This window comes from Sinocyclocheilus rhinocerous, unplaced genomic scaffold (assembly GCF_001515625.1).
Source record: "Sinocyclocheilus rhinocerous isolate Xijiao unplaced genomic scaffold, SAMN03320098_v1.1 scaffold115, whole genome shotgun sequence".
Classification (NCBI taxonomy): Eukaryota; Metazoa; Chordata; class Actinopteri; order Cypriniformes; family Cyprinidae; genus Sinocyclocheilus; species Sinocyclocheilus rhinocerous.
The window spans coordinates 2,924,322-2,944,597 of NW_015650001.1; the positions used below are offsets into that span (position 1 = coordinate 2,924,322).

Below are 20,276 nucleotides of genomic sequence, written 5' to 3' on the forward strand. Positions count from 1 at the left end.
CAGTTTAATGAATTAAAAGCTCATTTTGTTCTCAGCTCTCTGCGATGATTCACTCAATAATCATTAACTTGAATCAGCTCGCACAACTTTATTGCTACACTGGACGCAAATGGCATAGCACGTCATATTTTGCTAATGTAATTTTTTATATTATTATTATTTATTCTTATTTGTGTACACTATTTTCCAGCCATGGCCCCCAGCACTCGTCCCTGAACCTTACTTTGAAAACCTTAGCTCTACAAGGCTTCACTGATCAATCTCATACACAATCTTAATTGAAAGTGCTTTACATTAAAATTATCAACTATTTTTGAATAATGTCCATTTCCCATGGCTACACTGTATGCTCATCTGGGAAACCTACATTTCTTAAATATTGTAGCAGTCTGTCCACAGCCTCCACAACTAAACAAAACAACTTCTCTCGAATTAATATTTTATGTCTGTTTATTTATTTATTTGTTAAGTAGCCCTGTAATAACTGGGATAATGTGCAGTAAGCTGGTCATTATCACAAAATAACCCCCTTCAGGGTGATACAAGACACCTCTTGATCAGCCCGTCGGAGTTCTTTTGCAATAATGACCGGCTGACTACGTAGATTATCCCTTACTTAGAGACGCCGAACTGTCAGCAACTCTCTTTCACATGCAAAGCGCCGCTAATACGCTGCTCAAAGTCTAATCCAATCATCAAACCGCCCGTATCCTAATGTCACAGCTCTCCTGGGGATATGCATGCCATTTCATCTCATCTCAAAAATCCATTGTTTGTGCAACAGACTGGGGCTGTCAATACAAAGCCTCCTCTTTCACCCTCACACACACACACACACACACACACACACTGGAGCGGCTGGGCTGCATCTCTAGCAGGGCATCTCTTTGATTCCGCTCCCAGAGCGTCAATGTGTGCTGCTCCTAGCGTCGGAGCATCGCAAGCACATTAGTCACCTTCCAACCTCTGCAACTCGAGCTCAGGCAGTCGATCCCACTTCAAAAAGCCTGCTGAGAAGGGAAACGGCCCGCCTTCATTTCCCGTGCCCGTTTACAACGCTGACCTCTTGGTGGCGGTCACAAGCGAAAGATAGGAGACTAATCATAAAACACAAGGCGGCTCGTTGTGCCGTGGCACAGTCGGGGTAATCTGCCTCCGTGAGCGGAATAAACCCCAGCGAGTGCCGCCTGTGATGTGGATCGTCGCGCTTGCTCGACAGAACATTGACAGAATCCTGCGCGGAGCTTAAGGAAGGCAGGCGAGCTCTGAAAACGAAAGTGACCCAGTGCTGGTGGTGGTCGGGTACGCTGTCATTTCGAGAGGAATGCATCTCTTCAGTGCCATGTTCCTGCTGCTGATGTTATCTACTATACCCTGCGAGGTAAGATGCCTTCGTAGCATGCGAAATACTGCTCACCATCACAACCTGTGCTGTAAATACGCATTGTTGCGAGATGCACAGTGGCTTCTTTGATTATCAGTTTCTAAACAAGTGCTGAGCACTCTAATTAGCTCATTGGAGGTTAGTGGTTGAATCACTGTTGAGTTGTTTGAATAAATCACAGACGCAGACGCAGGGAAGATTTTCTAAGAATCTGGGAACTCGATTAAGAGGACGACAGCTGAAAAGTTTCGCGATGAATCACAGTCCTCAACCCCGAACGTTTCATCACAACCGGACTTGTGTTTGTTGGAGCACTGTTCGTATTGTCACAGAAGCACTTGTAAGAGCTCTTTTAGTTTATTCGCCTCGAGTGTGAGATTTCCTCGCGCTGGCTGATTAGAGCTGAAGTGACAGATGTGAATTGAAGTGAAGGACGGCGCATTACCTGACCTAGAAATATTCAGGCAAAATCAGACATGCGAAAATTTCACACGGCTTACTTGAGTGTGAAATTTTCATAGACGCGCCATAAATACTCGTCTATTAGTCGTTGTCGTTTAGGTGTCAGCTGTTAATTATCAATCGCCAATTTGAACTCTTTGAATTGTGTAAAGTACGCGTTTACGCGTTAGGATTCACGCAATGAAAAACTATGGCCAGATTGGTCAGGACCATGGCCCATGGACGGACCTCAACCAATGGCGTTTATGTTGGCTGAAGTCGCCTCGGACATTTCCGCAGACGCACTCTGTTTTCAGTGAATTATTACCTGTGCCACAACTTTATAAAAGCTGGCTTAACTAGCAGTGCAGTTGGTCAATATTCAGTTTGCGTGTTTATGCTGCAATAAATAGTAGGAGAGGCTGGAAAGTGTCGTAACACGGGGTGAGTTGTAACACCATCAATTTAACCAATTGGGAATGTGCTACAGAGTGACATCACTAACATACTAACATGTTGTAGGTTACATCTACAGTATGTTTTAAAATATAAATGTTTGGATGTAAGATAACAGGTAAAGTAAGATTTTTATTATAATTTGTAGCAGAATGATGCAAATGGCTGTTAAATGACAGAACTGGTTTCATCTGACTGAGCAGATGGGGACCATTGTACAGTAAAAAAAAAAAAAAAAAGTCCATTGTTCTTCTACTGCATTTGCCACACTTGTGAGACAGCTACTGCACACAGTCTATTATGATGTTAGAAACACAAGCCTTTGTTTTGATTTGATGTGATTTGCTATTTTGTATTAGGCCTTACATGTTTACCATTTTTGAATTAGATTAGGTGGTGAGATGAATGGGTTAGGGGTTAGGAAATAATTAATCTGAACAAGTAAATTCAATTACCGCAATACATTCATGCACCAAATTTATAATGTCCATGTTTTCTGTTGATACAATCAGCTATTTAGGTAGGGTGTAACAGCAGTACTCTTTGACACTAATTTACACAGATTATCATTTTCTAAATTTCTGAAATACCTTGATTTGTAGCAGAATTAATATAATTATGCCAAAGTTATTTAAAAAAATACTGTTACAGACTCTGAAACAATGTGTTACAACACTCCCTGGTCTTCCATAAATTTGTTAACTTCTGCATAATAAATAATTAAGGCATTTTCTTGAAACTGTGTTAGCACAGCTCTGCTGTGTTTTATTTTATTTTATTGTCAGTGGTGTCTAGAACTGAAAATGATATAATTTTTTAATTTTATACTTTTAGAACTATTTCCATTATATTCTGTTTTTATCACATGCTATTTTAATATCATGGTAATGCTATTATAAGTAAAAAATAAATTCATATAAAAGTAAAACCCAAGACCATGTGACTTCCCACTATGTGGCATAATTATAGACTGGAGATGATGCATTTGATTAGATGTAACCCGTGTGCTCTATAAAGCAGTATGTTAAGCAGTCTGCGACTGATTTTAATATTAGAGGAAAGGAAATGATACGGTACAAGATGTGTGCACAGTTTGCAAATTTGCCAGTGCTGCTGTTCCAGACATACATTAGGATATGTAAATGCGAAACTCATCAGTAAAAGATATGACAGTCCTGTAGGCATACGTAGGAATGTATATTTCTATTTCTTCACCATAAACTTCTTATAATTGGCCCAAGGGGACAATTTGTTGTGAGTGTTTGCATTAAATATTAAATGGAGAAGAGAAAAAATGGCACCACCCATCTCCCTGATGTAGAAATGTAGACATAAAAAATGGATGAATTCTTCTGGTCTTTCTCTATCCTGCTAGGACTACTTCACATGGGATGCAAAGGAACGTTTCACATGCATGGACTCAAACATGTAGCCATACACACACAAACCTTCAAACTAACACACATGAACACACTCGTGCAAACCATGAAATATGCAACATGTTTAAATGAGACAGATGAAATTGTTCGCTTACAACTTGTGTTTGTTAAGTACCCATAATGCCCTGGGGCCCTGACAACCAGTGATACAGATGGGCGCCTACTCGACCTTGATGATCCCCTTTTATGATGGGGTTACATCCCTTGCACACTTAGCACACTTCACACGTCTGTGCAACTTTGTGCATATGTATGTGTAAATGCTCTCCGATGTGCATTGTGTTCTTAAAAAAGGACAAACAGAGGATCAAATTCTATTTAGGCCACAAAACTGGATGGAACCGGGTTTAATTAGACTCTGGGAAATGTAGAGTTTAAAGCAGAATGCAGATTAGCAACAATAACAGTTTAATGAATTAAAAGCTCATTTTGTTCTCAGCTCTCTGCGATGATTCACTCAATAATCATTAACTTGAATCAGCTCGCACAACTTTATTGCTACACTGGACGCAAATGGCATTTTTGCTTTTTTTTTCCTCGCTTCATAGCGCATTGTATTATTTATAGGCAAACCTATTCAGTCTGTATCAACAGATGTACGTTTATTAGGGTCTCATCTTCTTAATTAGTTTTGAGTGGCTGCTCGCAGTCGGGATCGGACATCTATTGACTGCTATCATTAGCGCCGTTCAAAGCGAGGGCTACCGCTAGGCGCTAACACGCAGGCATCTTAAAGAAACTTTAATTAGTTTATTTTAAAACATTATTACACAGATTGACATTTTAAATCTACATGCTCAAGTGTGAATCACGTACTGTATACGTTGACAACGACGAGCGCCGATTCCGCAGCCACACAATGACAGACATTAGCCACAAATCTGCTCGCAATCAACATCTTCATCAAATGTAATTAGCTAGTGCGTTAGAGGCAAAGACGTTAGCTTAGATATGCAGCTCAAGGGGCCCACTGGATGTGTCTGATCATTCCTTGCTTTAATGGCATCACAGAGCTGTCATGAGAGCATCGGATAGCTCCTTTCAGCTGGAAGGCAGAGTGCTTCCATTTGAAGCCATCCATCAATGAAATTATCATTTTTGTTTTTTTAAAAAAAGGGATGATATGGGAGGCTCGGTGGCCACACTTTGCCAGCCCCCAAGACGTTGAGAGATGCAAAACCATCACTTTTAGCTTGTCAAATGAGGGGGTTGTCTGTTTACTCACTATTTAGCCCTGTTATATCAAACTCTCTGCGGGGGAGAGATGCTAATTGGTTGCGACTGTGAGACAAAACCCTCATAAGTTGATCAAAATCTGTTTGCGGCCCGTTTTTTCACTTTTGTTTTGTAAGTACACCGGAGACGTGCATCAAAAGCAAATGGCCACAATTGTTTAATAAGACAGTTTAAACGTGCAGGCCTTTGAGAAATAGAGAAGCCGCTCACAGTGGAAAGCCGCCCAGCTGGAGAGAAGTGAAATAATGTGCTTCAGACCTGCTGTTCACTAGAAATTCTCGGTTGTACTTTGGAATTCACTTAAATGCAGTCGTTTAATAATATGCTAGGTAAGAATTGGCTGCCGCAGTCCCGAGATTTTATTAAAAGGGAAACATGAGATAAAATGAAGAATTTCAGTAAAGCTGCAGTCAGATGTAATTTCTGCTCCCCTTGTAGGAGTTATTAGTCACACGGGGTCAAGCGAAGCTTCCCCTGGATCATATGAATGGGTGTTATTTTATTTACAGCTGGTAAAAACACGAATTTTTATCTTGGACTATTGTGGGCTTGTGAAATAATGTCGAATTCGAATAAGCAACTGGTGGCAGCATGATCCAGCCAGATTTGGCTAGGAAAGAGTGTTTGCATGGCACTGGAACAGAGCATGCCAGATACGAGCAGCTGCCCGGAGAGTATCACTACTTTCGGGGCACATCCAGCCTAAAGAAAGCTGTGCAGTGAAAGCCCATACTCTGAATTATGACTGGTCCAGTCCAAGTCAGTTCGTCTTGCCCACCAGCTAAAAGGCCTATTATACACCCATTTGATCAGATGTGAGATAATGTGCGCGAACCTATTAGGCCTCCTTTCTAAAGTTAGCTTGGCAATGAAAATGGCCTCATAGTAGATTTTGGCTGTTGAGAGACTAATAAATATCAGAAGCGGTGATGCTGCTCTTGGACAGTGGTCAAAAAAGGGCAGTGGCGTGCACAAAGCTTCAGTCGCCTTTAAGATCAAGGACGTGCAGGCAGGTCGGACAGGATGTGCTCTGCCAGCCATTGGTCTGACTTCCAAATGGGGAATTAGACAAATGAAAAGGCCCAGGACGAGCAGCATAAATCTCTCCACCAGAACCCCGAGCACGAACAAAAGTGGCCAGCAAACGCACTACTGCTCTGCATCCTCACTAACGCCAGCAGCTGTCAACTTTAAACTCTTGCATGGTTTCCCACTGAAGCTAAGCAGGGTTGAGCCTGGTCTCTACCTAGATGGGAGACCTCTTAAAGGGGTCATATGATGCTATTTTAAAGATAATTATTTGGTGTATTTGGTGTAACAGAATATGTTGACATGCTTTAATGTTCAAAAAACACATTCTTTTTCAAATACTGTACATTATTGTAGGTCCTCTATGCCCCGCCTCTCTCAAACACATCGTTTTCAACAAAGCCCCTTTGATCCTTTGACAAGCACAGTCTGCTCTGATTGGCCAGCTGACCCTGTGCATTGTGATTGGCCGAACACCACAAGCACGCGTCGGAAATGTAACGCCCCTTACCATAATCGCAAGCTTCAAGCTTTCAAAGTAAATATCAAGACAGTTAATAATGTCGTTAGTTTTACCATCAGTTCAAGCCCGAAAGGGCAACAGAGTCGCCTGACAGACACAGTGATGATGCAGTACACAAGCCGCGGTTAAGACAGCTGACGTGCTATGATTTCTGACAGACAGTTCACTCTCCTGTGATGTGACCCTGTTCCCCTCACACACACACACACACACACACACACACACACATAAACACGATGCGCAAAACTCCGCATTTGAACAATCAATAGCAAATACTTAAACTAATAACAAAACAGTAGCTGATTCAGAAGCGCCAGATTGTCATAGCAAAGTCAGAATTACCTCCTCTCCTAGGTTCACGAAACGGTCGTCCATAAAATGCATTGCTGTTCTGTTGTAAGTAATCTTAAAGATTCCTAAATGCATCTACTTTCGGAAGGCCAAATAAAGTGCTTTTGCTTTCGCCTAGAAACACACAGCATCTCCCTGACATGCTGCTTCAACACTAACTGCGGTTACTGAAACCACGCCTTCTTTCTTTGCGTGCACATTTGGGCAGCATTATGCAAATATTTCCACATAGTGAGGTAGATATGTGGGGGCGTGTTAGAAAGAGCCGTTTTAGGGGGGCGTGGCAGAGTCTTAACTTTGATAAAGAATATCTCTTTGGTTTTGAGACTTTAGTCTTTGCAACTTCAGGGATCTTAGCTATGCACAATCAGCTTGTAACACTCCAAAGAGAAAGGAAAACTTGAAATCGCATCATATGACCCCTTTAAATAAAGATTGCTGGTGGAAGAGGTGCTCCAAGTGTTTACCTGGTGCTCTGTGTTGGTCCTAAAATTTAAAGAATTCTTCCCTTGTCAGTATTCTGCTCTGGCTTGTGGACCGTCTGTGTGATGTAATTTTCATCATCAAAACAGTCCACTGATGTCTGTGCACGCTGTTCATGTGAAGGCCAGTTTTTGTGTCTGTGCAAACTCGTGCACGGACAACATCACTTGTGCGAGTGATTTGAGCGCTTGAAAAGAGTAGTCCACTAGATAGTGTGGATGTGTGTGCGTCCGTGCACGCTCATGGTCAAAGGCGTATAGGTTGAAAGGCTTGCACGCTCAACTGTGCGCAAGATGGAAAATAGAAAATGAAGTATACCTGAGCCTTAATGCCCCACAATTAGGGTTGGGAATCCAACATCGATTCCAATTCCAGAATCAGATACTTAAGGTCAGGAATCAGATACTTGTAAAATTTAAATTTCGATTCCGCCTATCGATTCCTGTGTGCACTTTTTTTTTCATCTGTGAGGACCCAACCTAGCGATCTGCCAGGACCTTGCTCGCTAATCTAAAGCGGGTTAAGGCTAGAAGGGATATAGCTGAAACTACTGGGCATGTGCACATCAATATAGCGTATTTTTTGTCACACTGTACAGCAATAAAGTCATTTGACATTTCAAATAAAGATTTATCGATTACATTGTTATGCCAGTAGGTTGGCAAAAAGCCTCTGTTAAAATGTATTTATCTTTGAATCATTCAAGAGATTCATTCAAAAATGCTGATTCAACCAGTAATGATTCATGCTTGTAATGAAACAAGCAAATCTAGAGTGAGTCATTGAATCATTCATTCATAAATTACATGTGATTTTGTTTAGTTGAGAGAACCACAAAAAAAAAAAAAACAACTAAATTTATCCAGAATCATGCAGCTCTATTTTGCACACAAACAGCTCTTAAACGAGTCCGGTTTTTATGTAACCTGCTGATTTTTGTTCATGGTATTCAGCTGCAACTAAATGTTTTGCAAAAAGAGACACAAAATAAATAGCCTATGTTTGTTATAATTTTTTTATCAGATTGGAATCTAAACGAATCAGAATCGATAAGCAGAATCGAAATCGGAATTGATCAAATTCAAACGATACCCAACCCTACCCACAATAATGTTGGGGACAATAGAAAGGTGCTGTCCTTTGGATGAGATGGTAATCTGCCATGTCTCTCTGTGGTCATTAAACATCCCAGTGAGTGTCTCAGAAGATTAGGGGTGTAATCCTGGCTACATTTGCAATTTGTCCTCGATCATAGGCTGACCAGATGTTCCCTATTTTCTGGGTACAGTCCCCTTTTTTGGTAACTTGTCCCTGGTTTTTATAGCCAGTCCAAAACAGCCCACAAATTTAAACAACACCAAATGTGAAGGACTGACCACTCTCCTGCAGAGTTTAGTTCCATTTCTAATCTAACACACCTGCATGTAATTTTGAAGCAATCTTGAAGACTTTGGTTAGATTTTTCAGATGTGTTTGATTAGGGATAGAGATAACCTCTGCAGGATAACCTCTCCAGGAAGGAAGTTGTCCATCCCTGTGCTAGATTTTGCACAAGCTTGTTTTTTTTTAAACATACAGTGTGTAATTTCAGTTCCTTTTTTGAGACTCATTGAACAATTAAAAAGTAACATCAACAAGGCCGCTAGTGACTTGTCAAGTTGCTGTGCTAACAGGGGCACAGTGAGGACAGAAGATAATATATAAATTATTTAAAAATTCTCATAGTTATTACTTTCCAGTGTCAGTTTATTTGTAGTTTGCTTCATTAGAATCATGAAATAAATAATTTGATGAAGCACATTATTTAAATTATTTTAGTTTCATTAAGGCCGTGACACCAAGTCGGCGGTCGGCCAATATCGAGCCATAGTTGAGTGTCTGTCGACACTGTCGGTAGTTTTTGAGGTGTGCTTGGCACCATTGACATTAGTTGGACTCCCATCAGCAGCTTTCTGGCAGTTCGAATGGGAAGAGGAGCCCACTGGTGTACAAGATAAGTTTTGATTGGCTGTTTAGCTAACTGAACAAGTGCGCAAGAAGAAAAACGCAAGTGACGAAAGCAAGCAAATGACAAAATCTAGGGGATCTACGATTAGGACATTATCACATCTGAGCATTCTAATACACAAATATTTTCATAGTGGCATGGAATCAGTGTTTATTTTGACAGCAAATTTTGATTTAGTTTTAGTCATAGTCTTTTGACTAAAATGCCATTTAGTTTTAGTCATATTTTAGTCATCTGAATTATTTTTAGTTTTAGTCTAGTTTTAGTCGACTAAATATCATAAGATTTTAGTCGACTAAATCTACAGTAAATTTAGTTGGCTAAAATCTAATGGGTTTAGTTACAGTTCATTTATTAAGCATTTCTCTAAAATTTCCAAACTCAATTCAACATAATTGTGTGTGTAATTCTCTGCTCATGCGACGCGAAAGAGTACTCGCGTGCTGTGAGACGCGCTTTCTGTGTGTGTATGCGTCTGCACTCAGAAAACCGGACCGAACTGAGTTCTGTCTTGCGTCGTCAGATTTATCCATATGTCCGCTCTTCTCTTACTCCCACATATTGACATTTTTGAACGTTTTATGAGACGTGCAGTAAGTGTATGTTAGCTTATGTCCCGCCGGTTCATATGTACGCATCTAACCTCCGAACCACGCAGCAGATTCGTTCTGAATGAATCTCTTCCCAAATCGTCCCTCCCTAACATTTTCGTCTCGTTTTTATTCGTTGACGAAAATGTCAATAGATTTACGTAATAGTTTTTGTCATTCAAAAAGAGTTTTAGTTTGTTATCGTCTCGTTGTCGTCTGTGAAAAAAATGTCGTTGACGAAAATTATGAAGAAAATTATTCGTCAACGAAATTAACACTGCATGGAATGAAGAAAGTTAAGCGTTATGGGTGTGAAAATCGTGAAGAAGTGCAATGTTATTTACGGTTTGTATATCCACAGTCCTAGCTCTTCCGGTTTCCCTACTTGAATGAGAAATAGACTTCTGCCACCTGCTGGTATGGAGAGTTTTTTTCCTCTTACTCATTTGTCGAACATATAGCACATGTTAGTTGGCCATTGCCTGTAGTTTTTGTGCTGTGTTTAGTAAAAGCACAATTTTTTCTGGCCCAGAAGTAGACGATCTGAAGCAACACCACAGTCTGCTTTTGGTGTGCCAGTGCCTTTACATAGCCAATCAGTGTAGTAACTGTCAGTGCTTATGCATCGATGGAGAACGAGGGTGCATTGATGAATGCTGAATGAGTGAGTATGATAAATCATAGCTAATCATAATACTTCATTTATTTCATTTATGACAAAATACAAACAACTGGAATAGGGCTGGACAATAATTCAATATCAATATGTATCGCGATATAATTTTTTTCAATAACGGTGATATGATTTTTAAACACATTTCCGATATTTCGATATACATTACCAGTGTTTCCCATACATTGATTTATTTGTGGCATTTGACTTCGCTGAATAAACATGAGCACTGCACGTTTCAATGGAATGACCTCCAAGTCTGACCGCTGACTTGAAATGTCCAGTTTTCATTTTAGAAACTGATCACCTCATTCTGCTGTAGAATATAAATAAAAGAAACTACTAACTAATGCAACATGACCTTCCCTCCATCCTGTGAGTGTGTGCTTTTGCATATGTATGTGAGGGCACACCTAAGCCATGCAACAATCACAATGGCAGGTGGACAGAAAATAATGTTAATATTTTCACATGCGACACATGCGGGGGCGTCTGCTCATAATGATACTATAGTTGACATCATAATAATGTCACAGGCAGCGTATGAGCTGCACTAACAAGCAATAAGAAATTAATAAGCCCTCCTCCCTTCGCCCACCTTCAAGTGTTCCCATTAACATTCAATTGTAATGCATTACAATCAGGGAGCGTGCGCGGATGCATGGCTAGATGAGGCGATTGAATAGCACAGCCTACACTGAGAGGTGGCTGATTAGGACCCACTGATGAGTCTGTATTGTGTGTGGCACAGCGGAGGGGTCGAATGTGGGCAGAATGCATGCATGCGTGTGTGTGTGCGATGCACATGTCAGGTGTGAACAGAGATGCTACTGCTGTGTGACTGTGGTGGTGATTTGTGCTGTCTGCAGGAAAGAGGAACAAGAGAAGTGTGAGATTAGATTCTAGGTTTTGTCCCTCGCATGACAGTTGTGCGAATACCTGCTGCTATCAATATTTATTTATTTATCCACATAAGAGCCGGCTCACAATGTGTGTTGACACTTCTGTGGGTCCTCACAAACACACAGGCCTCGACTACCAGCACAGAGCTGTTTAGATTGTAGTTGCCAAGAAAAAGAAGAAAAACCTACAAAAATGTTAGCATTTTTAGCATTGTGGAATTTGGAGTTATGAGTAAAATAAGGTCTGTTGTTAATAGTTCCTATTTTAACATTTTGTTATACAACATAAAGTACACACAGTACATCAAGTGCGAATATTTAAACCTTAGTGTGCTTTAACCCTTGTGCTGTAGATAATTTTGTCAATGTTCATTTAAAAACAGGCGCATAAGCTCAGATCAATAAGGCCAACTACATGTATCAGTAAGTTTAAAAAATGAAACCTCTGCTAATTAAAAAAAACAAGTTGATAAAAAGCTTGAATCCTATATTTAGTAATTATACAGATTTATGAGCAATTTTTGTAGGCTGGTTAATTTTGACTGTGAATAGCACAAGTGTAACAAGGTAAGGAAAAATCCCTAGGTTAGCAAAGTCAGTAAGTTTTAGACCAGTGGGATAACATTAAGTAGCATTTTTGTGAAAAAAGAAAATCCTCTCTGGGTCAGAATGACCGAAACACAACGTGAGGTTTAAAAATGGAAGTTGCTACCAGAGGCGGACAGTAACTAAGTACATTTACTTGAGTATTGTCTACAAATGGACCACTGATCTTTTTAAACCTATTTAACATTCACAGGGCAACTTATTGGAAATTAAGCCTTCAGGTTGGCCTACAAATTTACATTGCAGCTTATTCCACCCATAAATATCTGCAGAACACTGGTTGGCATTTTCAAACCGATCAGTGTTTTCAACCACTTTACCTGACTTGATTTAACCCACTAGGAGCTAGGTTTAGGGGTGAGTTTTTGTTATTTTAGCAAATTGGCTAAAACGGTTGAATAGAAACCATCATTTGAAAACGCCCACTGATCAGGAAATATTTTGGTTATGCAGAGACACCAAACTCGAATATTCTGGCCAACTGCCCATGTAGACAGGAAGAGACCGTCTGACTGACATAGTATGTAATTCTTTAATTTTCATTATGTGACATTTAGGAGCAGGTACATGTGAAATAAATTTAGTTTTTATTGCACATCTTCTCCAATGCTTTGCTGGAAAAAAAGTGCTTTACATTTTGTGCATTAAAATGTTTCAAACAGTATATATATAGTCCTACATTTTTTTAATTATGTTCTTTTTTTGGCATCAGTGGTTCCATGAAGAGCTATTCATGGAACATTCATGGAATCTTTCCATCATTCCAAAAGTTCTTTATAGTGGAAAAGTTTTTTTTTTTTTTTTTTGATTCTATTATTAAAAGGTTCTTTACACTAAGAAAAATTTGGTTATTTTATGAACTATATAACTAGAAATTCACTGGTTCTTCTATGGCATCACTGCAAAACCCCCCATTTTGGAAAATGTTTAAAGTGTCCCCCAAAAATAAATAAACGGCCTGTGAACAGTCTGAGGCGACCATTTAACTAATGGATTCAGTATTTCTCTTTTACTAATTATTGGTAATGACTGAGTTTTTCCTCTCAATGTTTGTTTCCATTTGTATGTGAGTGGGGTAAGCAGTGGCAAACCTCAATGAAAAGTGAACCATGAAAGGCCCTCAGAAGCAGTTAGTCAGGTTTTTATGAACACTTGAACATCTGCTTGATGATTCCTTGACAGGTGTAGCGGCATTGCGGCAGCATGTTTGGGTACATTTGTAAACTCTAACCCTCTGTGTCCTGATTCAAACCAGGCCCAAGGACCAAACAGGAAAAAAATCAACCTCATTCGTTAATGTTTCTACCTGAAAGCATGTTTGTCCTGGTGTGACACCACACTCCAGCAGGGCTCAGGGGAACAATGGCCTGAGCTGACCACGCCAGGTGTCTTGACTGAGCTTTTATAGGCCTCTAGGTGCCTCTGTGAATGTCAACGATGTGCAGATGTGCGTGTTCGACTGTCCCGCGGCCTAATGGAGCGCCTAACCACGCGTCCTTAGATGACAGCTTGAGTGAAGGGTCTGTTTCCATCTCGTTCCCCAGGCAAGACCCCCAGGCTCTTCTCTGCCGCAGAAGGCTGTAACATTAAAGCGCTACAACTCAATCCGACCCCAAATATCTGTCACTTCCCTTTAACGACCGCCAAAATAAAAAGCCACGGGACTCTGCAATTTCACCCTGTGAGAAAAAAAAACACAGCGTGGTCGGGGTTGACATTATTAAATTACATTTAGTACAGCTGGTACATGAAATTCTTCTTTTAGTTCTGCTGAATCTGTTCCGTCACCCAAGCGGCAGATTAACAGAGCATCCTGTTCAAGCAGCGTGTCATCGTTTTCTGCCTCTCTTTCTCTCTCTTTGTGTCGGGCTACGGCTCTGTCTGCTTGGTGGCGTGAATATCAGGCATGTGGTATCAGGTCTGCCGGGCTCCCTCGGCTCTGTGGCCTTGACTCTAAGCGAATGTGACATTTTTCTGACAGCCGCGAGAGCAGCCAGTGAGAGGCCCGTCCTCCCCTGCTCTGGCCTACTAATACTGTACGCAGCCGCACACACTACTGCCACCGCACATCGTGGCCTAATAAAACACGTGCACAGATGTACCCTAACTAGACGACACACAGCGAGCGAGGGCAGGGTCATCTGCGGCCAGTCAAAAGTCTCTGGGAGGTTATCGTAATAATAGGATGGTGGGATCTTGCATGGCCGCTTTGCGTTTGCCTGATGTTGGTGTGTTGTATTAACTACCTTCTGACCGGTTTCCTGTGCGACCTTGCTTTCCACCGCCGAATGAATCTTTTATGAGCTCTGCGATGTGGGTTTTCGGTGTGGAAGATTGGAATATAAATATGGCAGTTGCACACAGAGCCTCAAGCCGTGTGATATTAAACTCTTTATGCTGGGAATGTGCTCGATGCGTGTCACCTGGCGACATGCTTCACATATATGTGTGGTGTGAACCATACTTATTTTTATGCATAAGGCTGCTTTAGTGTGATGGAAAGATTTCACGATTTCCTTTAGCAGTGGTATCTATGCAACAGTCTCGTCTTAAAATAAAGCAATCTGCTTTTCAATTTGGTAACAGAACAATGCACACTATAATTTGCTCTCAAAACTCTTAGCAACAAGGCTTGACAGTACTAAATATATTGACAACGTGTTTTAAGCCTACTGTCTCCTGTCTCTTTGGTGTCTCATTTGTGTCAGTCTGCATTATGTTCGTACTACAAATAAATGTGGCCATCTGTTCACAATGAATTAAAATGTAATATATGAAGCCCATTGATGGCAAATGCGACACGCTGCAAAGCTAATCGAGAGTGAACTCTTATGGAAAGGTCACATTTACACTGTCAGCCAGTTCCGCTTTTGTTTGTTTTCACTAATGTCTGGCACAGACTGGATCTTGTTGAATGCGTTTAAACATCAAAAACATGTTTTCACATCTGATTTGGGCCACTTTCAAATCTGATACTTATCTGATGTCATCTGAATCTGAAGTTTTCCGCATGTTTATGTGACACATTAAATCTGGTCTAAAATTCATGGAATTGATGGTAGGTAATTCAACTGAAGAAGTTTGGGGTCGGTAAGATGTTTTTTTAATTGTTTTTAAGTCTGTCATGCTCATCAAAAATACAGTAAAATATAAAATAGAATACAGTAAAAAATATAGCAATATTATGAAATATTTTTACAATTTAAAATAACTGGTTTCTATTTGAATGTAATTTATTCATGTGATGCAAAGCTGAATTTTCAGCATCATTACTCCAGTCTTCAGTGTCACATGATCCTTCAGAAATCATTCTAATATGCTGATTTACTGCTCAACAAACATTCCTCCTTATTATAAATGTGGAAAAAATGGTGCTGCTTATATGTTTTGTGGAAACTGAAATATTTTTTCAGGATTCTATGATGAATACAAAGTTCAAAAGAACAGCATTTATTTGAAATAGTAATCTTTTGTAATATAAATGTCTTAACTGTCACATGTAATAAAAATGTGTCATTTCTTATTATACAAAAAAAAAAATTCAAAAAGGAAACCTTTTAACACCAAACTTTTAAGAAGGTAAGTGAGTAAATGATGACAGAATTTACATTTTTTAATAAACTATTGCTTTATTGTGGATACCATAGTTCGGATCATTTTTTGCTTCTGAAACTCTAGAAGAAACTCACATGAGATTGCTGGGGTCTTTTTGTATTTTTTATTTTTGTGTAAAAATGGCTCTCCATTTAATCTCAATGCGATTCATGAAACAAGCGAAATTATTTTTTAAGTAAATCATACGTAAAACCATTCATTCGTAAATGCGCCAGTTTAATTGGAAATTTTACGTGAGATTTGATTTATAAAGATTTATACAGAAATTCATTGTGCTTGTGCATCACGAAAAAGGACCTTTGGTGTGTGGGAGAAACAATTGAGATATTAAATTGATTTTATTTGTCATTTTCTTTATACTAGTAGCAAACCATTCCCTTGTCTTTTCTTTCTTGATTTCTCTCTTTTTTTATCTCCCCCTGTCCCTGTTTGTTGTTTTTCAGAGCATATTTTCCCTCTCGACACCCTCAGGTGTGACAATGCAGCATCTCCTGCAGAAAGATAACCTGTCAAAGAGTGAGCGAGCAAGATAGAGAGAGAGAGATTTGAAGGCAAGAGATGCAAATGCCGTAGAGGGAGAGAAAGAGAGAGAGGAGATTCTTTTTTATCGACATGTTTGTTCTGTCATAAGCCAGACAGCCAAAGAGATACGCCGGCCACTCTGGGTGCCGGAGCTGTGGCAAACTCTTAGATGGGGCATTGATGAGGAAATGTTCGTCCCTTTCCCTGTCTCCCTGTGGCGGTGCTTAAAAGCGGACTCAGAAGTGGAATACCAGCAGCGGCTATACCTGAGTCAGGTCCTGTACTGGGGGAATTCCTTTTCAAAAACCAAGAAAGAGAAGCACTGTCAGCCCTCATTTGATATTCTCAAAGATAACAAGCCTCTCCTGTTTCCACACAGCAGCACAACCTGCTGGCTCTGATACTCACTCTTGGGACTGACGTGGAGCACATGAAGTGCACAGACGTTACATGTTTGAGAAGCAAGTATGCTGATGCCAGCACACGTGAGCAGCAGCAGGGAAAAAGCTTGACATGTCCATGCTGTAAAACATTTCCACCTGATTCAGCCTTCACTTTAAAAAAAAATTGTGTAGAAACAATTTTCACTCAGAAATTGCTAGTAAATTGTACAATAAATTACAACGTGACAGCAACTAACACATTGAATTAAATGTGAAATTGTGAAGTAGAAAGACTAAAATAGTATGTTGCTGTAAAATGTACTCCAGTCGATTTGTTGTATTTTGAATCCAATTTTTTTTTTTTGTAAAAGGCAAAAAGTTGATCATACTTATTTCAAAGTTAAGTATTCATTAGTTTGAATATATACTGAAACAAAAACTATCATAACATCTTAGTTGATAATTCAGTATATTTTATGTTTGAAAAACATCCCGTGTTTTGGTAGTGTCTGCACATTTTTGGTAGTGACAGTAATGCTTTGGTAGCGACCACATCACATTACAGAATTTGTCCCACTTTATATTAAGTGGCCCTAATACCTGTGTACTTACATAGTAACTAGATGTGTACATAGTATGTAACCACAGTGTAAGTACACATTGGTACATAGTATCTACAGACGTGGAGCACATGAAGTGCACAGACGTTACATGTTTGAGAAGCAAGTATGCTGATGCCAGCACACGTGAGCAGCAGCAGGGAAAAAGCTTGACATGTCCATGCTGTAAAACATTTCCACCTGATTCAGCCTTCACTTTAAAAAAAAATTGTGTAGAAACAATTTTCACTCAGAAATTGCTAGTAAATTGTACAATAAATTACAACGTGACAGCAACTAACACATTGAATTAAATGTGAAATTGTGAAGTAGAAAGACTAAAATAGTATGTTGCTGTAAAATGTACTCCAGTAATCTTTGTTTTATTTACATTTTTTTTTATTCTTGTCTAGTTGAATCTTGTATAACTTAAACACATTGAAATTAATTAAATTATTTTAATGAGTTAAAGTAATGGAAATATACTATACAGTATAAATGGGTCATTCTACAGAATTGATCCAAAGTCAAAGTTGGAGACGTCTTTGAAAAAAAAAAAGAAGAAGAAAATGTTTTCAAAAAATGTGTATGTATGCAAATTGTATAATATCCAAGGTACACATTTCTAGTAAGTGTAACTATACATATGTAACAACCCACTGAATGGTATGTGTAAATACAAATGTGTAACAGGACATTGGTAACAACACTTTTTGGTAAAGAAAGTGATACACTTTATATTAAGTAAACAATCCCTATGGATTTACCATGTAATTACTCTGATGTTACACAGCAGCGGCCAGTAAGTTAGGCTTTATATATAAATTGTGGTTGGTGTCCAGAATGTTACACTTTATATTAAGTGGACAGTTCCTGAGGAGTTACCATGTAAGTACACTGGTATTACAGTGGTGCACCAACTCCACCAACTTGAGATCCAACTCCTCCCACTTTACATATCCCTAAACCTACCCATCTCCACCCCCTGGATCCCATTTCCACCCCTAAACCTACCCATCTCCACCCCCTGGATCCCATTTCCACCCCTAAACCTACCCATCTCCACCCCCTGGATCAAATTGTTCCAATTACTCTTATACATATTGTTGTTACAAAATGTAGTTATATATGTCCTGTTACACATTTGTACTTACACAAACCATTCGGGGGGGTTGTTACATGTGTGTAGTAACAGAAATATTACAGCTGTAGATACTATGTACCAATGTGTACTTACACTGTGGTTACATACTACGTACACATCTAGTTACTATGTAAGTACACAGGTATTAGGGCCTCTTAATATAAAGTGGGACCCAGAAGGGTCAACTCGCATACTTAAAACACTACTAAAACATACTAAAATACTATTAAAAAGTTGCATAACTGTACTAAAATTTTGTTTATTTCCCCCAAATATGAGGATTATGTGTACTCTTTTGTCACTACCAAAACAATGATGACATGTTTCGGTCGTGACTGTTTTGGTACACCCAAAAAAAAAAACAACAACAAAGATGTCACTACCAAAACTCCACCAAATGTTATGGTAGTGACAATTTTAGATACTTTTGAACCTAGCTCAAAGATGCTAATCAGCACATGGTTAGCTAGCACAGTTCTGAACAGTGGTACACATATAAAAACTAAATGTGTGCTTAATTGCAGAAAAGCTGTTATGGATCTGCTCACCCAAATCCCTCTATAACTGGCACAGATTTGCAGAAAATTCACGTCTTTTGACAAATCATTTAAAGGGGTCCTATTATGCTCTTTTACAAAGTCTTGATTTTGTTTTGGGGGTGTACTAGAACAGGCTCACGAGAAAAACACATTATTTTTCACATATTTTACATTATTACAACACCTCTCTCCCCAGTCTGGAATGAACGGCTCGAATAGTTCCTTTATCAAATGAAGGCCCGCCTTCTGAAATACAAAATGTGCTGTGATTGGTTAGCTGGGCCAGTGTGTGTTGTGATTGGTCTAACAGCAACATTACAGACTAACTAAAGTTGAAAAAGTGAAAAAGCATAATAGGACCCTTTTAAATTTAGTTGCATGCGTATTCCCAACAATTTATTATGTAAGCTTTATGTTACACCTCAAATAACAAGGGAATTTAAAGTAATGTTAATACTAATTAGACAGTCTGCAAATTCATTAGTTTTTGCTGCATACATTATATGGACTGCATTGCCTTTTAAGATGTGGTGGTTCGGTTCAAAGTAAAATATTCTCCATGGTTGAAATGTTCTGACTTAATATTCTTTAGAAATGTTTGTCCTTCAGTCAGGAATATATATTAATTTAACGTAAGAGATGATTTCATTCATTTCATGTAAGAGATGGTACTTTCATCAAATTACCTGGACCATTTTTAAAAAGTTGAGGTTGCATAACATTCTTTTCAGCTGCACATCCTCATTCGAATATTTCAGCACCTCCAACCCAAAAAATCTTCCCGTATTTCTGTCAGATATACATTTTTAATAAAACGACAATATCATAAGTAACTTTAAAGACCCTATGAAATGAAAATGCGAGAGGCCATCTAAATGCTAATGCACTGCTTATTGAACCTTCTGATGCATAAATTATTAAATCAAAAAGAAAAAATAATATTTTTTTACATTAAAACTTTGTAAACATTTTTTATTCATTTATTTATTTTTATTAGTTGTACAGTTACACAATTGTGCATTATAGTGGACATCATACATGTAATGTAAGTTTAGACAATAACAAAATAATGAACAGTAGAGTACCTGAAGAACCTTGATCAATAGATATTAATTAAAGATCGAGGTAACTGGTGCTTTACCATTTCACTCAGCCATGTCAAATTTTTGTCATAAAAAACACAATGACATATAGAGAGGAATTACATGAACACAGGAAAGAAAACATGGCTCTCCAAACCAATTCTTAGACTAGAAGTCTGTAATGGTTGAATGTATGTTAGGCTGTAGTACCTGTGATTACCTGCTGTGCTAGAAGTGAACTGTAGCCACAGAGTCATCACTGTATTAAAGG

At 39.0% G+C, this 20,276-nt stretch overlaps 1 protein-coding gene across 1 annotated transcript in view; it reads left to right on the forward strand.

Annotated features, from left to right (window-relative positions):
- Window positions 1-450: 450 nt before the first annotated feature.
- olfm2a (olfactomedin 2a) overlaps window positions 451-20,276 on the forward strand; it is a 72,817-nt gene continuing 52,991 nt past the window's right edge. Inside the window, exon 1 of the mRNA XM_016516233.1 lies at window positions 451-1,381. Within this exon, the coding sequence (XP_016371719.1) occupies window positions 1,325-1,381 (57 nt within the window). The 5' untranslated portion in view covers window positions 451-1,324. The remainder of the gene's footprint in view (window positions 1,382-20,276) is intronic.